Genomic DNA, 26,305 nt, shown 5'->3' with positions numbered 1-26,305 from the left:
CATGTTCATCTTAGAAAGACAACTGTTCAAGTCAGGAACAACTCACAGTGTATTCAATGATTGATGAGGTCATTCACATGCACATTCTACCTTTCGTTTGTTTTGAGTTGCCGGGAATGTGTCAATCTTTTGTTTTGTAGCATACAGAATAGCAGAATCTATAATTTAATATTGGCACTGTTAGTATACAAAGATATGAACATGTGCAGGACTAGCTGGAAACAGTATCTAACTTCAGGTACAAGAATCTAGATTATAATCACTCAGTTTACTTTGTAGAACAATAAGCTCTCTTTTTTCAAGTTCAAGATGTTAATATTCTGCAGGTTTTCCATCTGTGAACATTTTCCAAACAGTCAAATCCAATTAAAGATTCTATTGAGATCCCAGCCTTGATGTGAAGATGCCAAATTAGAGGTGAATGGTGCTCATTCTTGACTCTGTAATCTTTCCTTTCCCAAGTAATCAACTTTAGTTAAGTCTACCATTAATGGCAGACATTATACTCCACCGTAAGCATCGCAAAGTTTGGAGTGCAAAAGACCAACACAAAATTACAATCCTTCTCCAAGCATCATATGACGAGGATAATAAAATCGGTTCTTATTTCAATAGATAAAAATGAGAGAGAAAAAGAAAAAACTGTTGTCTTGTTTGGATTAAGAAAAGAAGGAAAGAGGCACTCAAAAAGCACCTTTCCTTTCCCCCCCCCCAGTCTTCTGTCAGTTCCTCTACTGATGTTTACTTCCAACAGAAAATTTTGGTTTTCTCCTCTCTTCTCCTCCATGCAGTTCTCTCAATCCCTGAAGAGTTTGCGTGAAAGCCGTGAAGTTGTTGATGCAACATGTGGCCAGTCTTGTTTGCTGGCCGATAGAGTCACGACTAAGGAAAAGTGATCAGAATCGGATGACACGTACTGGTTTTCACAACCCATCAGACTCAGAAAACACGTCTTTCTCCGGGAAGACGATGCCGACAACGAAGGGCAGCTACCAGAGGCGACCTTTTCTTTCCAACAAGCTACTGTGACGCTGATGGTCACAGCGGGCCTGCAAGAATCAGTGCTGGTAGTGTCGTTCTCGCAAGTGGAAAGCCTCGTAAAGACAAGAATAATTTAAGGTCTAAGAAAACAAAATATATGCAGTAAAAAAAACAAGAATAATTCAATGCATGAGGTTTCTACTGATACACTCAATTCCAGATGAACTGATTCCAATGATTCGAATACTGGTCATTCACAAGAGTTGAAATATCTGCACTTGAACATGCACGAATCACACGTAAGAGTTGCTTGGAACAGTTCATGGTCCAACTTGGGCCCCGACAATAAGCCAGAATATTCCCGATGGAGTTGCTTTCCACTGCTTGACTGGTATTAAGTGGAATCAACATCAGCAACCTAATGAGTCATCGAGTTACCTATTTGTGTGCCACATTGTTCTTGGAACACAACGCATCAAGACGGAGACTTGTTTGTCTGTGGCGACTCAAAGAATCAAGGGCAGCTGCATAGGAACGGAACCAGGTTCTGTCATGCTCGAATGCCAAGCTCAAGCAGTGGCACCATCAGATGCTGGATGTCGCTTTCTCGTACTCTTTCAAAGGAATAAAATAGAGGAAGAATCCACTTTTGTTTTTTATTTCTTTATGTACATATGAATGAAATGAAAAATAGGAAGAATATGATGTGCTACTTTTGTTTTTGATTTCTTCGTGTACATAAAGGGATAGATATGTAAAAAATCAATAAAATCGAACTCTTTGATTGAGCATAATAAATAAATAAAAATTATGTGGAAACTATGTTATGTTCATAATATTTGGAGTTTGTAGTGAAGGCAGTTTTTCTGGGATTTTTTCTTGACATGGAGAATTATGATAATTGAGGTATCGTCGACAAATAATTGAGGATTATTTCCATGGTCCCAACCCTAATCATCCAAATTCTAAATAACAGGTAGAACAATGCCATTAATGATATGCATTTTATTTTTATTCAGTCATCAAATGTCTCACTTTCACCAGCATCATGCATAATGATTCCCACAGACACATCACACGTTAGGCTTCATTATGTACAGCATTGTAATGTAATCATTGAGACAATACTACAACGCTGAACATTCCCTCAAGAAGGTCTGTAAATCTTGCAACACTGGTGAGTTGGCTTCGTTCTCTCCATGGTTAAACAAGAGCTGAATTTTAGATGGCCCATTTGACATAGGCAAAGCTCACCCAAATTTCTTCGTAAGTTCTAACATGGCAACTGAAATCACCCCTATCACTGCTTTGATGACTTCCTCCTCGAGCCTGAACAATGAAACCAGTATCATGTTTGAGAACAGGGCAAATGAATGAGGCCATTGGTGCAGGAAATGGATCAAGATAAACCATGAAAGGAGATCTTCATGCTGACATCAACACATTTTTGATGTTTGATATAATCTGCGCTTTCTTTTCTTCCCTTTTCCTTTTCCTTTTTGAGTTCAGCTGTGTTGCATTGCAAAATCTGTAAACCAAAATTGTGGACTACTGTGCTGAGACTGCAGTTGGATGAATTGATAACCCTGCCATATCAACACATGATATTTCCTTGAAACACATCGAAACCTAAAATAAGGGCTTTGAAACACGGATGGGAAATGCTATGATATGCACCTCCTGAGTTCATCTCTTCATGGCCTAAGTTCATGTATTTCTCTTTTTTTCCTTTTTCTTTGATGAATAAAGCTTTAGATCTAGTGCTGGCAAATTAATAAATAAGCACTTTTAGTATCAAACCGACTTTTCCAGAGAACACCTGTTTTATGATGAACAATCTGAGCTATGAACACAGAATATGTGACAAAAATTAATAAGCAAGAAGCCTTGCACCCACAAATTTGTGCGTATTGATCTAATTTGCCAGAAGATGGCTAATGAAGTCTTTGTTCAATGAATTATAAAATCTTTTTCTAATGCAATAAGCAATTATTGTACAAGAAATAAGCCTTATAACTGTAATGTCCAAATTGAATGTATCTTTAAGAAAGAAACACAGAAAAGCACTAATCTTATCCAACAGAAAACTGTTGAATATCCCTTTTAAGTGTATAGCTAGATATACAAAAGAAGGATGAAATACTATTCACATTGTCTCAAAAATATGAATTGGGTTAAAAGAAGAAAAAATAATTGAAAGTTACAACCTTAGGCCTTCAACAAGTAGGTTTTACAGTAGAGGATAAATTTTATCTTCATTTTGAAATAATAATGTTGTACTTTCCAAATTTTCTATATATATATATATATACATATATATACATATATAGATACATACATATATATATATACATACATATACATACATATACATATATATATATACATATATATACATATATATATATATATATATATATATATATATATATATATATACATATACATACATATACATACATATACATATATATACATACATATATATATAATTAAGGAGCCACAGATGATGAGATGGTGCATAGGGCATGTAAGCTGGGGTTTGAACCTCTGCTATGCTAGCCAGGACCCAAATAGAAGTGTGGGAATTGTAACAAGGCCCATGTTATCGAAGGGCACATAATGAAGTCAAGCATTCTTGTAGTTCAACTTATGAGGGATTCTACATTCATTTCACTCTACGATGAACAACTAAATAATGTATCATCAGGAGCTGAGTGCACCAAGTCAATCATGAACTTGACTGAGATTGTCATGCATAGTTTTTCTTCAGTTTTACCTTTAATATATGGATTATATGCACAAACTATACTAGAAGATGTTAGCTCTTGATGAAAAATATCTTTTATTGATAAACAAAATGGGGAATTAAGCAATGAAATCTCTTACTCCCCACCCAGTGAATACCTGGAGTATCTTTTTTTGCCCTATATGGATGATCCGATCCACGAGGACCATGACTGGGAATTGTTTGATCCTCTTTCTCCGAGGAAGAAGTGAAACATAATCAACTTGAATGATACAGAAATGGATCGAGCCATCTCTTTCTTTACCCAAGAAAAAGTATTTTTATTTTGCCTGTTGAATGCAAATATTGTGCAGGGTACTCTGCACAAGGAAGTTAGGGCACATTAGGAATCTGTAGATGTTGGATAGGTTGTTCCTCATTCTTCACTTTTGTCAGGATACTGGGTTTCTCTTATGGTAGATGGGTTTCACCAACCTTCAGTGTGAAGCCATGTTATGTTCACTCATGGAGAAGTTGTCCGTGTTCTCGGCGTTTCTATTGTTATTCCAGATCTCTTGTACTCCTTGTTCCTTATTTATTAGTGAATCTAATTGGTTTCCCATATTTCCTTCTCTCCATTTTTAGCTTTTCATGTGTAAGATTAGAGTTCATCATTTTTTGTGGTTGTTCTTGCCACTACCATTTGCTTGATTTAACTAATGGTCTTCCTATGATTGTCAGTTAAGATCATATTGACATCAACGAAATATATGTTGGTCACACTTGAGCATGATTATTTCTGTGAAATAATTATTTGACATACTGTGGCTATTGTTCTCCATCAAAGTTGTGGTTGCCAATACCTACTTTGGTTTCTTGTGCTTATAGAACTAAGAACTTTCAGCTTGCTGGATTTTCTTCAAATTTAATTTTAGTTTGAGGTAAACTTTCTTAGTCTAGGTCCTATTCTTGCTAGATTAAGCTCAGAACAGATAAAAAACATCAAATAATTTTTAGACGAAACAGTTCAAACAATATAAATATAAGTTTTGCAGAAGAATAAAGAGAGACAAAATATCAATTACATAATAGATCTGGGCACTTTTCTCACAGCTTTCTGGCCTCTGATACCGATGAAAACACATCACTAAATAGTAATTCTCTACTGGACATGCAGCTTAATTTCAAAACAATATGTTTTATGCTGAATTATAACTTTCAAGATAACATGTCTAATGCTGAATTATTTTGCATGTTAATCATAGCAGTTCATGACTCCACATTTTCTTTCTTTGGTTGCTTGTGATTTGAGTTTATCAGAATTTTAACTTATTTTTCTTTATAAAAAATAGATGGACCGGAAAGCATAGATGGATATGTGAGAACTGCTAAATCATCCAGAGAGTAACTTGAGGTTATTTTACTCATCCAATTCATCCTGTTTTTATAAAGCTTGATGTGATACTATTCAAATTGTGTTGATGTATTTGGACTTTTGTTAGCTGTCATTGACCAATAATAAGTCACAGACATTTAGGTTTTACGTACTGACAGTCTGACACAACCAAAACCAAAACCATTATCTTTCTTTTCCGGTTCTTGTGATTCTGTATGCTGCACCTGTTCTCTAAAAGAAATAAGATCACGTTGATGCTGCTGCTGAGAAGGAACTAATTCAAATCAACAAACACTATGCAGTCCAATTACAAGGGGACCATTTATGATAAAAAGGCAACATTGAAACATTACATATTTGGGCTACCATCTATAGAATTCGCTGCCAGTAGTGTTGGATCCATTCTTTGAACACACCAGACGTTAAACTGAAACAACTACAGCACTGCTATTTTACAACTCTCCCTAAGTGTTCTTTTCTTCATAATGCAAGATACTATTCACTATATCTATTTCTTAATTGATAAGTCTCCTCGCATGCAAAATATTCATAATCTCTTTGAACACCGTTCTATGAATTGGTTCAACTTGCTTCAACTATGATTAAGTTGACACTCAGATGCAATAATTCCCTGTACTTTGCTTGACATGATATTTCTAATAAACCATTCGTTCAATTGCCATAACACACACATGACTTCACCGACTTAGATATGAATTTAAAGCCGATCTATGCACAGAAGATAGTATGCATGTGAAACTCATTTGGAGTTTTATTTAGTGAGATCCTCATCATGGGATTGATTACCAAGTTGTTTCTATGAAATTGATGTTGGTGTGTTCCAATGCCCATCTTAATTCTGATCCTAGCAGCATATCATGTATGGGCCAATGTGTTAGATTTTAGAAGACATTGCAGTCGGAGCAATTTATATAACAACATCATGGAGAAAAGAATTGATTAGATGGTCATTTTGGAACCTCTAATTGATCTTTAACATCGCAAACATCTGTCTTCTTATAGCATTTAACATAATGACTCATGGATTCATGTGTCATACTTGCTTTGACTGGTAGCTCCTTCGGTTTAAATTTGTCATGTTAACATGATGTACCTTAAAAGGTGATTTATTACTATATTAAAGTTATCTTTTCACCATCGGTAAGTCACAGAGACAACTTCTCTACCTACAGATATAAGAATGGTTATATTGACTTTCTATAGGATCATAGAAGCAACATATGTAGAGATAATATTGACTTTCCATAGAATCACAGAAGCAACGCAAGTAGAGATAACATTATGTACCTTAATCCTCTTCAGACTCATTGATGAAAGCCTCCAGCATTAAATCACTCATCACATTGGTTTGATCTTCGGAGGAATCTTTCTCCAATTCTGACAAGCTATTCTTGTTCAAACCAAACTTTTGCACGCCTCGTTGGTGGGCTCTCCCCCCTTTGTAGCTTCCTTTTGCACGCGGGTGCACCAACCAGCATACTCCACAACTAAGTATGAAGTAAATCTGACACCGTAAGAGCCCACAGGAAAAACATCAAACACATGGCGTACCCCACAGCACCCCCTCCACTTTGGATCCTCTCTCTTTGTCATCTTCTCATTTATATCAGTAGCCATTTGCTCGAAAAGAAGTAAAATAAAAGAAATCAATCCTTATCTACTTGGGAGTGTGGTGGAAGCAAAGACTCCCTTCCGTTTCCTCCAACCAATGCTGCTGTCCATGATTCCTTCCTAGTGTAGCCACTGATCCCTCAAACTTGTTTTCCGGGTTTTAGGGCACTATTTGGGAGAATAATTCTGTTGCCATGTAACCCTCAGACATTTTTGGCACACAGACTGATACCACTAATTCTGCTATTCTTGTTCATAGTCCAAACACCATGTGAGATCAGTACCAAACAAGCTATATCTCCTGCAGCGCTGCAGTGATTCTTTGTGCCCACCACGCTCTGCACAATGAATGCCCGCCTACCTATTCCCACAATGCCAAGCAGCCAATGCAATTAGCACAGCTGGTATCCAACACTGTGTTCATCGTTGTGGATCTCTTGAAGACACACACACAAGTCATCAGCAGTGACAGTCTCCGTGCGAACCATCCCTCACTTTGCCGTCACATGGCCACATCCGAACCCAAACGCCATTGCCAGCGGCACATGATGCCCACTTTTGGGGAAAAAGGCGGCTCATCGATCGCCCTCACATCATCGGTACCAGCCGATCGTTCGAAAACGTTTCCGGTGTCCCCCGGGAATCCACTTCGAAAACACTTCCCTTTCTTAAAACATAATGTGAAATGACCAACTCACACCTACGTTTCGACACCGCACGTGGCCGCCCTGCAAAACATTGCGTGAGTTGCGGATCAGTGTTTTTTCCGGCGTTTGGGTCTCTTACTCGCTCCGTTACCATCTGCGGTAGTTGGGATAAGATGCGGGGCCCCTGGCGCTCCTCTCCGGATGTGGATGCAGGTAATCTTTTGTGTGGACGAATAAGGATTCTGGTGTGGTATTACACGAAGGGCCAGTGATTTACCAGGCTGGAAAGCGCGACGTGCCGGTCAACCACGACGTCGATCGGTTGCAGTATCGTGGCACGGGCAGCGGGACCCACCTGATCGCAAGGTGCCTATTACGTCATCGCACGAGATCGAACGGTCCAAAGGGGTACGCTGACATGGGGCCCAACAAAACTTGAAATTTCGTGCAGATTGCAGAGGGGCCCAACGATCGCACGGTCCACAGTGCCCTACCGCAACAGATCGAGTGATCGAAGGAAAGCCGCTTGAAGAAGGGGCAACCACAGGAGCGCGTAACGGCTCCTGGAAATGCTAACACGTGTGCGCTGCGGCCCTCTCCGGGCACAATTGCTCGGCAGCTCATCGCACTTGTCGGCTTAGCCAACGAATCACGAAGTTACGATTCTGCCCTACGTGGAAGAACGCCGTGATGCTAGTGTGAGTGTGATGATACCTACATGATTGAGGGGAGTCAGCATCGTGCTCGAGCTTGACACCCTCCATGCAAACGTGTATCCATCGATGCACCATGTAAATGGCATGCTATTATGCTATCGATATTGTAGCTACATGGAATCAAATAAAGCTCACACATTATGCTATAGTTTTTCACCCAATTAGGTGCCTTGCTTTCAATATCCTAATTTGCTCAAAATAAAATTTATATTGGACTACGAGCTATTTACTTAGAGAAATTATTTTTTTTTATAAAAGGTATAAAAAAAAGTAGATTTTCAAGTGTAAAATAAATATTTAAAAATCAAATAAAATGAAAATATTTATAGGTAAAAGAAGAATGGCTCAAAATAATATCACATGAGGACAAGTTTGTCATTGGATCGGATCCGATTTTTGTCTCCCAACAAATCAAATCGGTCCACAATTTCCTTCTTCTAATTGACTCTTTGTTCCACTTGGTTGGCCCTATGCAAGATAATAGTGTGTATGCTTCGACGGCTCAAACCAAATCATGTGTCGGTCTCAATTAGATAGTAGCGCCACGCAACGGTTGATTTCTCGGTTGCGGCTACGTGTCGGTGTGGTAAATGAATTCTCCGTTACGGCGAGGAGAAGAATTCGAAGCTCAGTGGCTTTTTCGTAAATGCATCGACGTTTGGTGGCGAATGTGTCACCTACCTTCATTGTAATGTCGCGCTCGTACTTCTTTTTGGGCCTCTCTCTCTCTCTCTCTCTCGCTCGCTCGCTCGCTCTCTCTCTCTCTCTCTCGTCACACTGCGCGAGCGAACGAGTCGTTAGGGTTTCGCCGGCCGGATCTGGTAATCCCGTGCTCCTTGGTACTATGGGGTTGTGCGATCTCTTTCTCTTTCTTGTTGGAGTGCGCTTTCCGGGGTTTGATCGCGTTGTGATTGGGGATCGGACCCGTTTTGGCTAAAGATTCCATCTCGGGCTGCGTTCTTGGCAGAATCGGGCAATGTGTTTCAGATCTCTGGTTTTGCTTTAGTTTCCTTGGTAGATATTGGGGCATTTCGGTTGGAACGTTTGCGGCTTGCGTAACTCGTGTGTTTTTAAGCTGGTTGAGCTTGTATCGGTTCCTGGTGACATAAAAAAAAAGGGGGTTTCTCGCTTATGCCCATTCCTCAGCTTGATGCGGGACTATATTGCGGGTAGATAAATCTTGTTCGTGAATTTGATTTCTTTTAACTGTCTGTATTTTGCTGCAAATTTGTGTACTTAAGGAGATCGGTAAACTTTGTTCTTCAAAGTTCGGAGCAGTGCTGCTTTTTTAGATGTTGGGTTGAGTACATTGCGTCTTATATGGTATAAAGATCGTAAATTTAGTTTAAAGTCGGTTTATTGAGAGCTTCTTTGAGAACTATACGTGTTTTGATACTTTGGTTGAGGAAAAGAAATTTGCTTGCCCTTCAAACGGATCAACTTATTTACGTTTTGAGATACTGCTGATTTTAAACCTATCAATATTTGGTTTCTCTGTTCCTTTTCTTTTGTGATTTAAAAAAAAGTTTGTGGACGAGTTAATGGTCAATGTTCATGAAAAAAAATAATTATGTTGGAACTAGACTTTTGTTCTCTGGAACATGACTGATTTACTAGGCATGATATATAATTCTGTTTGCTAATTATGTCTTTTATTAGGTCTGAAGTTGCATGCTCTACCTGTTCAGATTGCTCTCCTAAAATAGTTTCTGATATAAGGTTGTAGTTGGAAATTTCATTCAGCTTTGTCTATGATAACAGGTTTGAATGACAATAAATAGTTTGCAGCGGCAGCCATTTGATAATGCAAAATTCATAATATCATTATTGAGGTTTGTTCGTTAGTCATTTCAGTCCAGTCACTATAAAGTAATTAGCTTTGGCATGCTCTTCGTTTCTGTTTGGCAAAATTTCTGCTTTATGCCACCCACCTTTTCTCTTAGCACTTATTTTGTTGTTGATAAATATTGTATGTATTAGAGCTGTTACATGGCTGGTAACTCTGTACATATGCAATGCAACTTTTGTAGCCGACACCATTAAATTTAGTGTGGCCTATTGTTGAGAGTGGGCAGGGGACTGCATATCTAGTTCCAATGCACTTACTAGCTGAATTTTAGTTTCTTTCAGAATATCAGGGAATAACCAAGGGCCACTTGTTCTTTGAGTGACAAAATAATGGAGGGGGAGATAGGTGTAGATGCATTGCTTGATTATGCAATCTTCCAGATGTCATCAACTCAAAACAGGTATATTTTGATCGACATGATGAACTAATGCCTTTGTCTTGATAATCTTCTATTTTTGTTGTTTTCTTCACCGTTGATAGACTTCTGAATTGGAATTCTGAATAAATAAAATTACAGTTTAGCTAGTTTGTTACGGTGTCGGAATGACATAATTCAGTCAGATTTTTGAACTTTTATTTATACAAGTAGTTGGTGAAAACCTCAACCGCCAGGAATAAACTAGTTATTCTAAAACCAGCTTGTATTTAGTTAGGAGACTGCATTTTCCTTTCTTTTCTTGATTGAGAATGTCCTTTTCAATATATATATATATATATATATATATAGCTTTGCATTTGTGCTGCAGTTACGAGGCTCTCATTTGTAATGATGGCAAAATCAAAAAATTAGCTTGTGGTCCTCTGGATCAGCTCACATTGCATTTACCACAAGTGAAGGGATTTCAGTCAAACTCATCTGGCAATAGCTTTAAATTGGATTTGAGTAAAAGCTTCAAAGGTTCATCTTGGTTCACCAAGTTCACTTTAGCTAGGTATTTACATTGGAAAAGAAGTTATATGAATGATTATTATGCTCATAGGTACCATGATGTTTATCAAATTTTCGTTCAGGTTTTTGCATATTGTTAACTACCCTGATGCAATAAGATCTGCCAATGCAATTTTAAATGAGATGTCCCAGTTGGAGGATACCAGAAGATTCCATCTCACGCACTATTCTAAGGTATAATGCTTGTCTACAAATCCAACAGAACCCTTTTGCTAAGGTCAGGTGCACTGAGGCATGCTTCTGTTCTTTCAGGATCACCCAGGCCATTCTGGAGGCATTACGTCAGGTATGTTCTAAGTGTTTTTTATAAAAAAATAAGATATTATAATAATTTTGTGTCACTTCTTCTAAGTTATGCCTTATCATAAACAGAATTTTGTTTTCTGCTTCATATGTAATTTAGTATATGAAATTTACTGTTAATTATCTTGACGAATTATGGCTTTGTGATCATTGTTTATTGTCAGATTATTTCAGCAATATGATTATCATATGTAAATGCTTCTTCCGAATAGAGAGGCTTGAGGCATGGATTGTACTCTAGGTCTCTTGCCGGAAACCTTTTTATTTAGTGCATTATTATGACAATATATTCTACATAACTTGTAAATACCATGTGTGCATTCAACCGATGCCATGGGTATCTTGGTAAGAGTTATTGATTTAGCTGACAAGTGTAGCAAAAAATGGATGGAGTAAGCATACTTAAACTTTGTGTGTTGGAGCATGTGGTTATAAACTTATAATATCTGTTTGTTACCTTTGTACTTTACTTACCTATAGGGGGCATTGTACCAGAGTGAAAACATAATTCAATATATGTCAACATGAATCTATTGGTGTTTGGTCTGATGCTATTTCATAGACCCGAGTGCCTATTTGAATTTGGTTGTGAATTTTGTAATGTTATTAAAGGAATGACTATTGTTTCACAATTTGACACAAATCATGTAATTGTTGCCCCAAATTATTGTAACCATGATGAGTAATATCAAGGCTTCATGTGCCAATAGAACCAATCTTTATTAATATATCCTCTGCGATAATATTAGTCCCTGTTTTGCAGGGATAGGTCCGAGTATGTTAATGCTCCCCAAATTTTCTATTGGTGGGACCCTTGTACGTTTGGTCATGACGTTTTTTTGTCTCTTATTGAGTAGAGTTCTTTTACAAAGTAAAATAGATTGCAGGGATAGGTCCCATCCCCCCCACCCTCCCCCCTGCCTACTGCCAAAGAAACTGTAGCGTTAGGATGCTATACCTCAAACTACAGTGATTGTATAGGTGAAACTAATAGTAGTGCTTTGGAGTTTGTACTGTGGTTGCAGGACTTAGCTTCTTACAATGTTGCGCAAGTCTTATACTTTAATGCCTTTTTAAGAAAATATGAATAATGATTCCACCTTATTGTACTGTTTGAAGAAATTGTGATAAACACATCCACTTAACAAAATTTGTTGTTTTGAAGAGGCAAAAGCTTTTCCCAATTCTGTGATGAATTTGAATTGATTGTTTCTTCTGTTTGTATGCCGACAATCTTCCAGTTGACCATTACCATGTTTTTGTTTATGTTCAGATTTTTTTTTGTAAGTATATACTGTTTAAAGTGTGCATGAAACAATTTGTATCTAACATGCTGATAAATTTTCATGAATTGAATATATCAGCTCTGGAGAACTTTTGCTTCTCTTTTCTTCAATTCTTCCAGCATTATTATACTTTGAAGTCATCTAAAATTCCACTTTTCTCCATGCTGACAGGTGGCCACTTGAAAAATGTTGGATCAACACAAAATGTAACTTCTTTTTCTTTGCTTCTTTCCCTGTTTTTGCAGGGGATCATTTCTCATCTTTGTTTGATATTTCAATTTATAGGGTGGCACTAATGTATTTCCTTGCTGAATTATCTACAGATAAAAGTTGAGACAGGGTCATCAGATGTGACAAAGTATTTTCCGTCTCTTTCTGTCATCCATCACACATATATTTTGAAATAAGCTTAGCTTATCTAATTCGATGAATCGGCAGGAATGAATTGTTGCGAGCAATGGAATTAAGACTTACTGTCCTAAAAGAAGAGTTAGCGGCTTCTTTCAACCGAGCTGCAGGCGCTACTTTATCGGTCAAACAGATATCTGATCTAGCAGCATTTTCACAGCATTTTGAAGTGAGAGATTTGAGGTACCTTATCAAAGATTGACCACATAAAATTTTCTAATGTTCTGTGGACATAAACATGAAGTCTTGAATATCCTGATTGTTGGCAATATTATCTATTCTGATTTTTGTATTGTTCTGAAATACTGTGGCATAGGAACTGAGGCACTCTTAGATGGAGGATCAAATTAACTGTTTTACTGGCATCAAATGTCTGCAAAATTAGTTAATCTTTTGGAGTTTTTATCTTAATCTTATAATTTTATTTTAAATTTGGACCCTTTTCTTAAATTTCTTTTAGTTCATGCAAAGTTATCATGAAGCATGAACCTCACTAAAATGAGATGTGCTTAATATAATAAATTATGAAAATATGAAAATTAAAACAAATCAGGAAAAAATATTGTCTTGCCATTCAATAGTGTAAAAATAATCAAGGGACTAATTCAGGCTTATCAGCTACAAGGGAGGACAGTCAATTAGTTTCTAAGGGAACAAACTGCAGTAAAAGCATAATAAGTTTAGAAAACAGCATTTGCTTGAAGCAAAAAAGGAAAGGTGAAACAGAATAGAACAGGAAACTGCTAAATTCAACATTCATAATTACTTTGGATAAAAAAAAATTCATAATTACTGTTTAGAAAAAAGAAGTGAATAATATACAGAAGGAAGAAGAAAAGGGATGACAGTAAAAAGTAGAAGGGGAAGAGAAGCAGCAGAAAAGACAGCTGCAGCGTCAAGGAAATCTGCAGCATAAAGAAAAAAAGGGAATAAGAAAACCAGCGGCAGCAGGTAGAAAACATCAGCAGCAGAAAGATAATTAGAAAAGACCAGTAGCAGCAATGGAAAATCATCAGCAGGAAAAGAAAAAAAGAAGGAAAGAAAGCAACAAGCAGAATGAACGTAAACAAGATGGGAGAAACAAGGAAGAAAATTTTCAGCACCAGGAGAAATGACAGAAAATGAAGTAGGCTGGGACATTTCTTCTCTTCTGCTGCTGATGTTCTCTGATTTGCTTGTCTTTGTTCCCGAGAAAACTATATAAAAATATGTCTTTTTCCTTTTTCTTAAGCCCTGACTATTGGAATGGCCATTCTTCTTGCTTTCTTGGTTGTTTATGCTGTTTGAATTTGAATTTTCTGATATATAACAATCCGTTACTATCAAATACCAGAGATGCATCAGAGTTTTATCTGGGTGCACAAGTTCTTGCCAGTCTCATCTAACACCCACAGCCTTCTAGAGCTGATGGCTTAAAGTTTTTATATAATTTCATGTTTGCATCTATAATATATCTGTTCTAGTATATTCAAGAAGCATAAACTGCATTGTACTTTGGTTCTACTTTCTCCGTGCATCATTAGTGGCTTTGTTACTTCGAACATGTTTTTAGTTTGATTTGCAACTTAATTGAGGACTTGTTTGTTTATTGAGTTCAGGGACCCTTTATCAAAGTACTTATCATTGATCCAAGAAGATCAAGTGGTTGAATTGTCGGTTGAAAAAATGATCTCGGATGATACAAGGAAAGACTCTGAGGTTGTTGCAGAAGAGATACATCCCTCAAGTCCAGAGTCTGGTAAAGCAAAACCTCTTCACGTGGGCATCTCCCCAGCCAAAATTGCACAAGCTGAGCGGCAGAGCTCGATAGAAGGTGATTCTTCTGAGTCTAGTGATGAAGATCAGACAATTACTGAAAGAAGCCGACCTATTATGAGATCTGTGACCCCTAGAAGGTCTGCTTCTCCCATGCGACGAATACAAATAGGAAGGTCTGGGTCTCGCAGGTCTACCGCACTGACCATTAAGAGTCTCAGTTACTATCCTGCCAGGGAAAGGATTACATTAAACAGGGATGTTGATGATAATAACAGCGGAGATGAAGAGGCACATCAGCCAGTGAAGAAGCCTGAGAATACAGTGAGAAGGATGAGCGTCCAAGAGGCAATTAGTCTCTTTGAAAGCAAACAGAAAGATCAAAATTTGGATGTTCAGAAGAGGAGGGCTTCAGGAGAAGTCTCTCTGAGTACCAACAAAGTTGTGTTAAGGAGATGGAGTTCTGGTATGAGTGATTCTCTGACTTGTTCTCAGGAAAATGCTTCTGAGGATGTGTCTCCGAATAACCATGCCGATTTGGTTCCTGAGGCAGGAGACAATATAGCGACTGATGTGATGGTTGAGTCTAATATTTCTCCAGGCAATTTAAATGCAACTGCATCTGAAACTGCTCAGATCACTGAATCATCAGAGACGGAGATAATGATATCCCCTTCAAAGGATAGTCCTGCTGAGTTAGTAACATCCCAAGCTGAAGAAGTGGATGATAAAGCGACTATGTCAGCTGAGTGGAGTAGGCAGAAAGAAGAGGAACTTAATCAAATGTTGATGAAGATGATGGAGAGCAGGACTGGCAAATACCGAGGCACTAAATCTGGTTCTAGTGGATCTCTGTCTACCTCAAATGAGCAGAGAGGTGGTTTTTATAGTCAGTATAAGGAGAAAAGGGATGAGAAACTTCGAGCAGGAAATGTCAAGAAACATTCGTCGATGGAAGCACAACTTAAGGTGTTGCAGGAAACCCTGAAACCAAGCAAAGCAGAAGCTGCCTCAAAATCTGGAGTTGCTATCAAAAAGCTTGACTCACCCAGCAATTCTCAGCGTCCCCGAAGAAATTCGTCTCCACCGGTGTTACACAAGAATGAAGTTTCAAAAACAGCAGCACCCAGAAAAGCTTCACCGAAATCATCACCAGTGCCAACTACACGTGGTTCATGGTCATCAGGACCATTGCAAAAGGCAAGTGGAAACCAACCAGCTAAAAGTTCTCCCAGAGTGTCTTCTGCTAATAACACATTGAGCCGCCGGAAGTTCCAGTCTACTTCTCCAACTTCACCTAGCCCCAAAACCGAAAGGCCATTGCGTCAACCTAAAGGTAAGCCAGAAGCCAAAACTGATGCTAAGCCAACTATAAAAAGCCAAGGAGAAAAGAAGCCGAAAACGACAACAAATACCAACAAATCTGTGAAAACCAAAGCTCAATCAGCTTCTGGAGATGATTCAGGTTCAGCAACGGCAAAGCCAAGTTTTTACAATAAAGTTACAAAGAAGAGTAGTGTTGTTCCTTTGGAGGCCAAACCCTTTTTGAAAAAAGGTACTGGGATTGGGTCTGGTGTTGGTCCTGTGATAAACAAGACTAGAGTTACTCAGTCTGACAATTCATCAAAGAAAAGTGACAGTACTAGTCAAGCTGAAGAAAAGGAGCCTGCTCCTGAGACAATTGAAACTACTGCTAAGGTATTGGAGGTTGATCTTGCTCAACAAGCAAATGATGTTGATGCAAATTTAGTTACTTCACTAGATAATGATTTAAATCTTGAAAAAACAGAAAATATGGATCAAAGTTTAGCGGAAGTTGATGATGGGCTCAAGAACTCTGTAGAACTTCCTGTTGCTGAGATTCAACCTGATGAGGATATAAGCATATCCTCAGCTGCATGGGTGGAAGTAGAACATCAGGAAGTTTCCGCTGCATATGAAACTGGCCTGTCCAAAGTCTCTGTCCCCACCGCACTTGAACCACCGCTCCTATCAAGTCCACGTGTCCGACATTCATTATCCCAAATGCTTCAAGCAGACAACAATGAACCAGATATCATCGAGTGGGGAAATGCCGAAAACCCTCCTGCACTGATCTATCACAAAGATGCTCCCAAGGGATTGAAGAGGCTTTTAAAGTTTGCTCGTAAGAGCAAGGGAGAGGCAAATGTGACTGGCTGGGCTAGCCCATCAGTCTTCTCAGAAGGAGAGGATGACACAGAAGATTCCAAAGCTGCTAATAAGAACTTAGATCAATCGAGAAAAACTGCCCTTCAAGCCAGGAAATCCATGCTTGGTGAAGGTTTGCATGATGGAAGTTCGAGCAAGAGGACAATGGAGTACCATGGAGTTCACAATGCCTTGGCAGGTACAAAAACAATAATATACTCTAATTCTCAGGACACTTACCTTCCATTCTACTTGGCTTCTCCAGAAAGTTAAACATATGGTATTAATAAGGTTTGGCATATCAATTTATTCTCCAAGATTCTAGACATGTCAAAGAGTTGGGAACAAAATTAAGTACGCAGCACTACAGCATTGATACTGTCATGTGGTAGTTTTAACTCATTTAAACATTAATCAGTGGAAGAAACGATATACTTCAATTCAAAATCTTTAGTCTTCATTCTTGGTCGGCAGCAACCGATAAGCAAGTATTTAAGCTATTTTGTTATGACATGTTTGATTAGTCTGGTTGCTTAGTGTTTTTGATTTATCTGGTGATTGGGTTCTAAGTCTAATGATGAATGCTTACAAAGTAGTTATATTGGATGATCTAAGACCGTCAAATGAATTTTTTGCCTAATCAAAGTGCAATTGTGTGGTACTGTGCTATGTCTTTGTGGACCCTTGTGCTGTTCAAGTAAACAATATCAATCTCTCCTTTTCAGGTTCTGAAAATTTTCAAAAAGGTCAAGTTTCATCAACAACCACCTCAACTAAAGGTAATTCTTAATGCAGTAGATCTCTGTCGGTCATGTATTTCTAGATCAATATTTCATGCAGTTTCTTTCTGTAATGCGCTCTTCCCAATATTTGCTTCCACGTCTACTTTCAGCAGCTAGGTCATTCTTCTCTCTCTCAACATTTAGGAGCAGCAAATCGAATGAGACGAAACCTCGATAGTCTGCGGAGCCACAAGTCATAGTGCAGATATGTTCCTTCAACTAGCTCCTGTAGGTGTCTTACCTTGGCCAGGTATAGAGAAGCCAGCACTGGTTCGAGGAAATGTATGCTCCCCCACTTCTTTGATAATGGGAGAGCCATTGTGTGTTTTTGTTTGTTCTTTTTGTTGTCTATGTAATATCATGATCGCAAGAACAATTTTATCACAGTATAAACTTGATTTCATGTGAGGTGAGCATTGGTACGATCAGAATTGATGTGACTAATATAATGAATGACATGCTGCAATGAAGTCTATCGTTTTTATCTGCCTGTCCATCTCTTAATGATGAAAGAACACCCAAGTTCTTTGGTGATTGCAATTAACTTTCCTTTGAACACATTATTCTCATGAAACGTGATTGCAGCAATACATTTTAATAGGATCAGATTTTTTTTTTTTTGTTCCAGGCTTATATACACTTGTTGACCTATTTATGGTTTGAAATGAGTTATAATGCTGGAGTAATTATTTGGATTTTGAGAGGGTGAAATTTGTGAGTACTCTTCCCGTTGTCATTCTAAATAATTTACTGTAATTTTATAGCTGACAAACAAAATTAGCCATCAAACACTAGAGATCATCATTGATTTACCAGATTTGCAAATCTCATTCATAGTTTGGGTCGGACTGACATGTGGATTGGCATAGATTCTAATGAGTTTCCAGATTTATTCCATCGACAATTTAGGACAGCAAAAGTTTAATTTTCGGTACAGTTGGCAATCAAAGAATTGGTTTCCGAATGGAGATCGAGAAAAACCCAGCGACTGGAACAAGATTAGCATCTTGTGCATCAACCCTGAAGACAACTCTTCTTCCTAAGTTGCTACAGATGTTTGTGCGCCAGTACTTACGTCCATGTCCTTCATCTCAAGCCAGAGGCTAAGTACGTTCGATCAAAATCAGATTGCTTGCTTTTCTTGCGATCCCGTCATGGAAAGTGCTAAAGCAGTCGTTCCGTTCATGAGCAAGAACATAAAAAAGTGACTTGCAATAAAGACTACTGCCGGGTTTCCAACAAGAGCAAATAACCATGAAAGTTCCATCAAGATTCCCAATCAGTATGTTCTGTTTCAGAGATTTAAGAGAATAATATTGATATCGGCATCATATTTTAGTTTATTGATGATATCAATCGAAACAAACAAACTATGTTTTAGGTGAAGACACCAAAATCTTGAAGCACGGTGTAATTAGCATCAGAGAAGGACATCTTGTTGGTTCTTGTTCATCTTCATCTTCGTCTTCATCTCATCTCATGTCATCAGAAGTATATACACTTCCTCTTTTTTTTTCTTTTCTTGCAGTTTTTTGTTACAATTTCCATGAGATGGATGGGCAGGGGAGACTAACAAGCTCATACGAACACAAGCTCGATACGACCCTTCAACCTCTAAGCAGTGACCCTCTGGATCCAAACATCTGCTCCAGGAGTATCACCATGGCCATCGCGAATGCTGCATCGAGCTCCGGCTCCACCACCAGGCGGAAGACATCGAGGCCAAGGGATATGCCTTGAGCGGACTCCTTTTTCTGGATCTCTGCCAGTTGCCGTCTCCTGCTGTCGTAGATGGCACAGCACCGCCGTGAGTAGGAGCCCTCGGCGTCGTAGGCAAGGCGCGACTCGGTCCCCGACGCGCATGGGGTCACTCGCGCCAGTCCCTTCGAGTGCAGGAGGCCCGTGTGCTTCTTCTTGACCGCAAACCTGGGGTTGATAGTCTCCTCGCCATCATAGATTCGCCAGTGCTCTCCCAGACTCAGCTTCTGCATGTTTTCAGAGAGTTGAATTCACCATTATTAACGAGCTCATGATACTTATATGGATATCTTCCGCATCATCTCTGTTCCTTAGCTTTTCTTTTGTTCAGGCAAAACAAGCTCGATTGAGTTGAAATAGACTTCTACGGTTTGCTCTAAACTCGGTTCATTGATCTTGATTCATTTTAAATCTGTAGTTTCAGCATGGGATTTCATTTGCTGTAGACAGTCACGCATCGAACTCATAAATCTTTTGGAGATCACAGTTAGATTGGTCAGTGTCGGGAAACAAATTTGGCCACATCAAAGATGTGTGTGTTTGACTGATTGAGTTTATGTGGTCTTCGTCTATAAATAAATTGGTTATATTCATCATCCATCCTCCTATCTATCCTCGAGCGATTTTACAAACATTTTCTTGCGTGTAAAAACAAATCAAAGTAGTCTTACAAACGATAGAAGTCAGACAAAAAGTACTATTCTTCAGATTTCATTTTTAGGAACAAGGAATGGGTTCTAAGGATTGCATTTTGTAATGATGCTCATGGCTTTAGAACATGTAATTTGACTCGAGACGATCGAAACATTTCTCCACTAAACAAAAGCAAACAAGTTGAGGTAGGAAGCTCAAATTCTTGATCGACCTATGAGCTCGCTCATCTTATTCCGATTTCTCTTTCATAAAGATCAAAATTTTCACTACTTGGTGTTCCAAATAACGCAAAGCAGAACGAAAAAGAACAGAGATTATTAATAAAACCAATCCAAATATGCAAGCTTTTCGATCGAACATCACACTTTGAGCCCCAAAGGTGTAATTTTGCGTGCCGAAAGAAAGGATAAGAGACAGTATCGCAATTCAAGAACTCGGAAACCCTAGAAAACGCATAACAGGAAACCGTTTCAGATCCAAAGATTAGGCTTGGGGGGGTGGGTGTGGGGGTGTTGGGTACCTTTCGCCGGATGGTGAGCAGCGGCTTCCCGGCGGCGTCCATAAGAACGATGCAATCCCTACTCCCTGAGGAGTAGTTGTCCACCCGGAACACCAAGTGCCCCTTGGAGTCGAACACCGTGAACCCATTCCCGTTGAAGAGAAGCGACTTCCGCCACACCGTCAGCACCGTCGCCTCCGCTGCTGCCCTCCCTCCGCCGGCGCGGGGCGATTCAGGCCTGGGCGGCTCCTCCGCCGCCGTGGCGTGGGGGTGGACCTTCGTCATGTCCACCGGAGTCCGATCTCAGTCGAGGTGGAAGAGACGACCGTGCGAGCCGCTTTTGGTGGCGCCTAACCGTCGCCGGTATTTATATCCCCGCATGGACGAAAATGCCCCTACGACGAAGTGGGAATGACGCGGAGGCACGTGCGGATGACGTCATCGTCAATCCTAGTATCATTGTGTATTAGAATTCCAGTAGTAATAGTAAGTGGCTCAGAAGAACTACTGAGCACTTCATGAGCATACATAACTACTGATGTCTATGCAAAGCTAATTTGGGAAAAAGGCAAGAAGTTGGTGAAATTTAAGGGGAAAAATTACTGGTAAACATCAATTGTATGAGTTAAATACTAATTAACATTAATCACTATTATCATATCCCGAATTTATAAAGACTAATTGAATCTATCATCATCGACGCATCTGAGCTTAAGTATCTTTAATCAGCCAACGGTTTTATGTTTATGAGTTAATTATCTCATCGACATTGATAATTATCTTATTCTTTTCTATCAGCACGAGCATATTAGGAGGATGACTCTGTAATTGATCCGTGAGGGGAAAGAGATGGTATCTTATATTTTATTCTAAATGATAAATGAACTCAATACGAATAGATAAATTACTATATGCCTTTGATTTAAATAAATGTTGTGTTGTTTGATGGAGCTTGAGATGAAGACAATGTCAAGTTATTTAATCTACTAGTATTCTTATTCAATTTGATGTAAAATATGAAAAGAACAAGTCTAATCAGTTCCATTGAGGACAAGACACCAACCTGAGAATTCTATCACTGGTGTGATGGAACCTGGACTTGGTGCACTTGGATAAGAACATGTTCTTGTGCCTAAAGTGAGTGACAACATTAGTGCATCTCTCCATAAAGTGCCATCATAATAATTAGCTTGCAATAAAGTTGAGTTGGAATTGCAACACTCTCTCCTCTTCCTTCCTTTTTGTCATCTATTGTTGTCTCCTATCTTTTTCTCTCTTAAAGTTAAGTTAATGATCATCTTGACACCAACAGCTAAGCACTCATTCCACACAACCCATGGAAACAGCTTCCACCTTGGTTTAGTTGCTACTACCATCAAGAGGCAAGTAAGATGAGGAAACTTATCATGCATCAGATAATGTGTCCACAGTGGCTTAGCTAACAATCAAATCCAATTAGCTGATACAGATGCACACATCTCCATTATCATACAGCTGAGCCACATATTATTTACCATTTCTTGTCTTCCCTCTAAATGATTAAGTTCAAATTCTTATCGAAAAAAATATATAAAACGTGATTTATTCACCAATCAGCTTTCCAATGTAGTTTCTCATGCATTATGAAGTTTTGGGAATGGTATATTTATCTGCCAACTTTTCTCACCAAAACTAGTCTTCTTCCTTTTCTCTTTTTGTGATCCTAACAGTTAGGACCTAAAAGAAGGAAGCTGAAATCTTGTAACTGTTAAGTTCTACAATGATTTTTTAGTGCAAACCGCATCATGCTTTTGTTTGTAGGGCATACAATTGATTCATGTGTTCTCCATCGAAGACCTTTTTCTTTCTCAATCAGTTATCAAGCTGGTGTGTGGTTAGATGAAATGCTATAGGCAATCATCAGCATGCCGAAAACGAAGAACTATATGCCATATGAACTGTTGATTGGCCCATTATAATCATCTTATCTTAATCTTATTTCCCTTTTGATTTGCTTTCTTGAGCTTATGCCAAGATGACCATGGTCTGACATAATCTTCTTTGGTCTTTAATGGGTTAGTGCCATCCTAAGCCTCCATCGTGTGTCACTCTGGTGTTGAAAGCATGCCAGCTTATGGAACTACATGATTCTTTAGGGTGACAGTAAAGTGACCAAGACATATATTAAAATCTATCTTAGATTCTTTGTGTTGAGACCAGACGAGCAATTACTATGTCTCATGAATCTAAACCCTCTTCTGCTTGCATGGTGGAAAACAAATGCACCATCTAACATTAAAAGAACTCATTTACAAACGTAGCCTTTTCCACAAACAATATATCAGATAAAACAGGAAATCCACAAATGAATTTATTTATGCTTCATGTACTAGAAAAGATGATCACAGTTTACTGATGTTGGTTAAAGAAAACGCGGCTGCCAATGATAACTGTCGTTGAGGAATAGAGAAGAACAGATTCCAACTTGGGAAGAGAAGCCAAAACCCTAGCTTGATCCTTGCGTCAAGATCCCATTGGTTAACTACGCCACTTCATGGGTCCTTCATGTCTTGGGGGGAAGACCAGAGAAAGGAGAAGCTGAGGTGAGAGGTGGTGGTGGGGGGAGATGATGAGGCTGGAATCATCAAGAACAAAGAAAATGATAAATGCGCGTGCTTTCCCCCACTCAATTCTGCACCTTTTTTTCTTTGCTGTGCAAAAAACGACGCATGAGGCTTTGTTTGTTCATGCACAGCTGCTTCTGTGGTCGTGATTCCGACTCATCCTTTTCCTGACAACAAGTTTGCTCGAGCATGGCTGCCTGTGTCTCGAAGGATCAAATCAATTTCTGTTCTCTCAAAAAGTCGAACCAGTGTCAGCTGTCTCGATGTTTCGATGGTTCCTCGCAACAGAAGACACTTTGCTCATGAATCGATTGATCTCTGAGAAAGAGAGAAAGGACACCAGGATGCATGACATGCAACAGCGTATGACCGGACGTCTCAGCATCTAATGTTAATTGTAACCATTGATCTCATCGACATGATGCTAATATATAATCCAATGTGGTGTTGTTGCATGCAGATCGACATATCTGTATATTATCGTCATGCACACAACAGTGTGGTACTGTTGGATGCCATTGAGACCCGAAAGACTTCCGAGTATCAAATGATTTAGGTTGGATGCGATGAATATTTCAAGCAGATCAGAGGTTGACATGCGAAACACATCCATTCAACGAAATCCGTCATTGTATCAATAAGATTCTCTCACCTTAATATAAGATTTCAAATTATCTTGGAATTAGGATGGTATTGTCGAACACACATTCGATGCTGGTCTTTAGAAGGAGTCATCTCGAAAGAATATTTAGTCATCCATCTTACAATACCTAACACAACATATTGAGATATAAAGTATGCGTAAATGTCACTTTGTGGTCATAAAAGATGGAAAGAAATGAGCACATGAATCTTCCTCCTTACGTTAGCAAGGAGTATTCCAATAGCAGAACTCGCAAGTGTTCTTCGAGGTGAGGAAACCACACCACATCTTTACTGACTTCCTTGTCCTGATGATATCCTGGCAAATCTACCACTTCACCATGTTGATTTTGCCAGCACTGCACGCTTGGAAAAGTAGCTTCTTAGACTGGCAGCAAGCTAAAGACGATAATGAATCTGATCACCTACTTTTAAGAGCCAAGATCTATGATCAATGTTCATGCAACTTTTGACTTGTGTCGTACTCTACAGAAAGAAGCTAATCACCTGTTTTGAGAGCCATAATCTACCTCTATGCTCAAATCTAGTGGAACTTTTTGACTGTAAACACCTACTTTTATGTAATGCTCAAAATGAGTGCAACATTTGGCTTGCATGAAAGACTTCAGAAGGAGGCTAATCATCTTCTTTTAGGAGCCACAAACTGCTTCTTTCTGCAATGCTTCAAGTTAAAGGGTATCATCAACATCCAAACCCCACCATGGACAATACTTGAGCAAATGCTTTGAACTTTAGACCACCACACCGCCATCAAACCCCACCATGGACAATACTTTAGACCATCCCCCACCCTTATTACTGCAATGACTTCTCCAGCTACAAGGGCTAAACACATGGATCTCTGCACTAACTCTACCGAAATGTGACACTGTTTAAGTGTGCATCACTTCTTTTGCATCTTCTCCCACATCATCTGCTTGATTGGGAACATGTGGTCACATATGGAGTGTGACACCTGTAAAGGTAAGACTTCCACATGGCGCACATGGAGATAAAGATGAGGGAGCTGATGGAGACTGTGGCCTCTTTGATCGATCCAAAAGGCATCTTGGAAGAATATGAAAGGGCAATGGAATTGAATGAAGTTGATAATGATGTCAAGATCTGAGGGAAAATGTGGAAGTTATGGATAGATATGGCTTCCTTTCGACATGCTGTGGAAGCTGTTGAAGGAATCATGTAGTTTTCAAGGGGTTGCAACTTGTGTGGTGAGAAGAAAAAGTTCTAAAAGGCACAGTTCTAATCACTCTTCTTTGTTCCTGTTCTGAAAGAGAGATGTTGTTCTTGAATGATCATCTGGGAGAAGAAGATGCTTCAGAAGATCTTCTGCTGTGGCATTACGACCAAAGTCAACAAAAACCCACTTATATCATCCATGAACTGCACATTGATGATAACTGATTAAGGAAAGCAGAAGCACAAGGAAAATATATTTGATTAGTTGTCAAAACATAGGTGGATTATACTTACATGATATAAGTGACGAAGATGAGATTTGACCAAACCTATGACTTGCAACAAGTGAATTTGTTTGAGATTTCATAACCTAGAACATATCATCTTCTATAATTTGTTTGTGTTCTTTTTTCACTTGTCAATTTGGGCATTACCTGATCATACTGCTTTATATGAATTGGACTTCATTTTTTGATAATAGAGCTGCATGTCATGTAAAGATCAAAGAAAAGAATGAGGAGCTATGATCAATGTAACATGACCAACTCTCAACTTGTAAAATGTTTCCATGAAAATAAAATTGCTTTGTCCAAAGACTACATATGACAAAATCAAGTTCTCAATATATAAATTGTCTCCGGGACAATAATTTACAATTTAAAACCGGTAATTTGGCATCATTTTAGTTTAAATATAGTCATATCCCCTCGGGCCGTTGTTAATTTTCGATCGGTATGGACCGATTGAGATAAATTAGATTTAATTTTTAGGCCTATTGGCTGGGTTGAGAGGAGATAATAAGAAGTCCATACACAATATACAAAAAGTTATATATATATATATATATATATATATATATATATATATATATATATATATATATATATATATATATATATATATATATATATATATATATATCATACTTCAGAAAATTCAAGTGAACCATCGTTTAAATTAATTAATTTAAAATAAAAATATAAAATGTCTAAATTATCCGAAAAAGGATGTCAATGTAAATTAAAGTTTCTCAAGTAACACACAAATAAGATTTTAAAGTTTTAGAGGGAAATGTGTATACATATAAGGTTGATCCGAATGAACTATCAACTCATATACTAATGGGTTAGATTAGATGAGGTCAAAACAGACCCAAGTCATGGAATAGCAACAAAATTTAGATCCAATCATGTGGGTGACTCAAAAAAGATCTCCATCTTAAACTTCGGCTCTCCACTCGTAAGCCTAATGAGTCATCTCAAACCAATCGTTTCGGTTTGACCTGATCATGATATGAGTGATGTCATCCCTATTATTTGGTCAACCATTTTTTACCCTACCTTTGCTCTCT

At 38.5% G+C, this 26,305-nt stretch overlaps 2 protein-coding genes and 1 long non-coding RNA gene across 16 annotated transcripts; 1 reads left to right on the top strand and 2 right to left on the bottom strand.

The window, feature by feature from the left end:
- Positions 1–1,968: 1,968 nt before the first annotated feature.
- On the bottom strand, positions 1,969–7,360 carry LOC135606439 (uncharacterized). The gene is made up of 2 exons (XR_010484817.1): positions 6,414–7,360; positions 1,969–2,567 (listed from the first exon to the last, which is right to left on the bottom strand). It is a non-coding gene; the product is annotated as an uncharacterized LOC135606439 (long non-coding RNA).
- A 1,447-nt stretch (positions 7,361–8,807) lies between these two features.
- Positions 8,808–18,009, top strand: LOC103977775 (uncharacterized). 14 transcript variants are annotated; one of them, XM_018823686.2, is made up of 11 exons: positions 8,808–8,921; positions 10,221–10,349; positions 10,696–10,881; positions 10,961–11,072; positions 11,151–11,184; positions 12,659–12,693; positions 12,811–12,845; positions 12,926–13,078; positions 14,494–17,018; positions 17,545–17,598; positions 17,712–18,009. In XM_018823686.2, the coding sequence occupies exons 2-11, from the start codon at positions 10,279–10,281 to the stop codon at positions 17,777–17,779; spliced, it is 3,273 nt and encodes a 1,090-aa protein (XP_018679231.2). In that variant the 5' UTR covers positions 8,808–8,921; positions 10,221–10,278; the 3' UTR covers positions 17,780–18,009. The 14 variants fall into 14 exon arrangements, with proteins under 14 accessions (XP_018679231.2, XP_064954830.1, XP_018679232.2 ...); XM_065098758.1 differs by having other exon boundaries at positions 10,677–10,881; XM_018823687.2 differs by having other exon boundaries at positions 8,829–8,921; positions 10,231–10,349.
- Positions 18,010–18,902: 893 nt separating this feature from the next.
- On the bottom strand, positions 18,903–20,866 carry LOC135607164 (protein LURP-one-related 8-like). Its single transcript, XM_065098750.1, has 2 exons — positions 20,534–20,866; positions 18,903–19,586 (listed from the first exon to the last, which is right to left on the bottom strand). Exons 1-2 carry the CDS (start codon positions 20,795–20,797, stop codon positions 19,209–19,211), a joined length of 642 nt encoding a protein of 213 aa, XP_064954822.1. The 5' UTR covers positions 20,798–20,866; the 3' UTR covers positions 18,903–19,208.
- Positions 20,867–26,305: the final 5,439 nt, after the last annotated feature.

Source organism: Musa acuminata, chromosome BXJ2-3 (assembly GCF_036884655.1).
Source record: "Musa acuminata AAA Group cultivar baxijiao chromosome BXJ2-3, Cavendish_Baxijiao_AAA, whole genome shotgun sequence".
NCBI lineage: Eukaryota > Viridiplantae > Streptophyta > Magnoliopsida > Zingiberales > Musaceae > Musa > Musa acuminata.
Note: the sequence above shows the minus strand (reverse complement) of the source record. Positions and strands in the feature narration are given on the sequence as shown.

Excerpts from the sequence above, each read along its gene's own strand:
- LOC103977775 (XM_018823686.2), top strand. The coding sequence starts at position 10,279 with ATGGAGGGGGAGATAGGTGTAGATGCATTGCTTGATTATGCAATCTTC. Across the intron at positions 11,185-12,658 it reads TTCTGGAGGCATTACGTCAG|GTGGCCACTTGAAAAATGTT; the intron begins GTATGTTCTAAG and ends CCATGCTGACAG. Across the intron at positions 17,599-17,711 it reads AACAACCACCTCAACTAAAG|CAGCTAGGTCATTCTTCTCT; the intron begins GTAATTCTTAAT and ends GTCTACTTTCAG.
- LOC135607164 (XM_065098750.1), bottom strand. The coding sequence starts at position 20,797 with ATGACGAAGGTCCACCCCCACGCCACGGCGGCGGAGGAGCCGCCCAGG. Across the intron at positions 19,587-20,533 it reads TGCTCACCATCCGGCGAAAG|AAGCTGAGTCTGGGAGAGCA; the intron begins GTACCCAACACC and ends GAAAACATGCAG.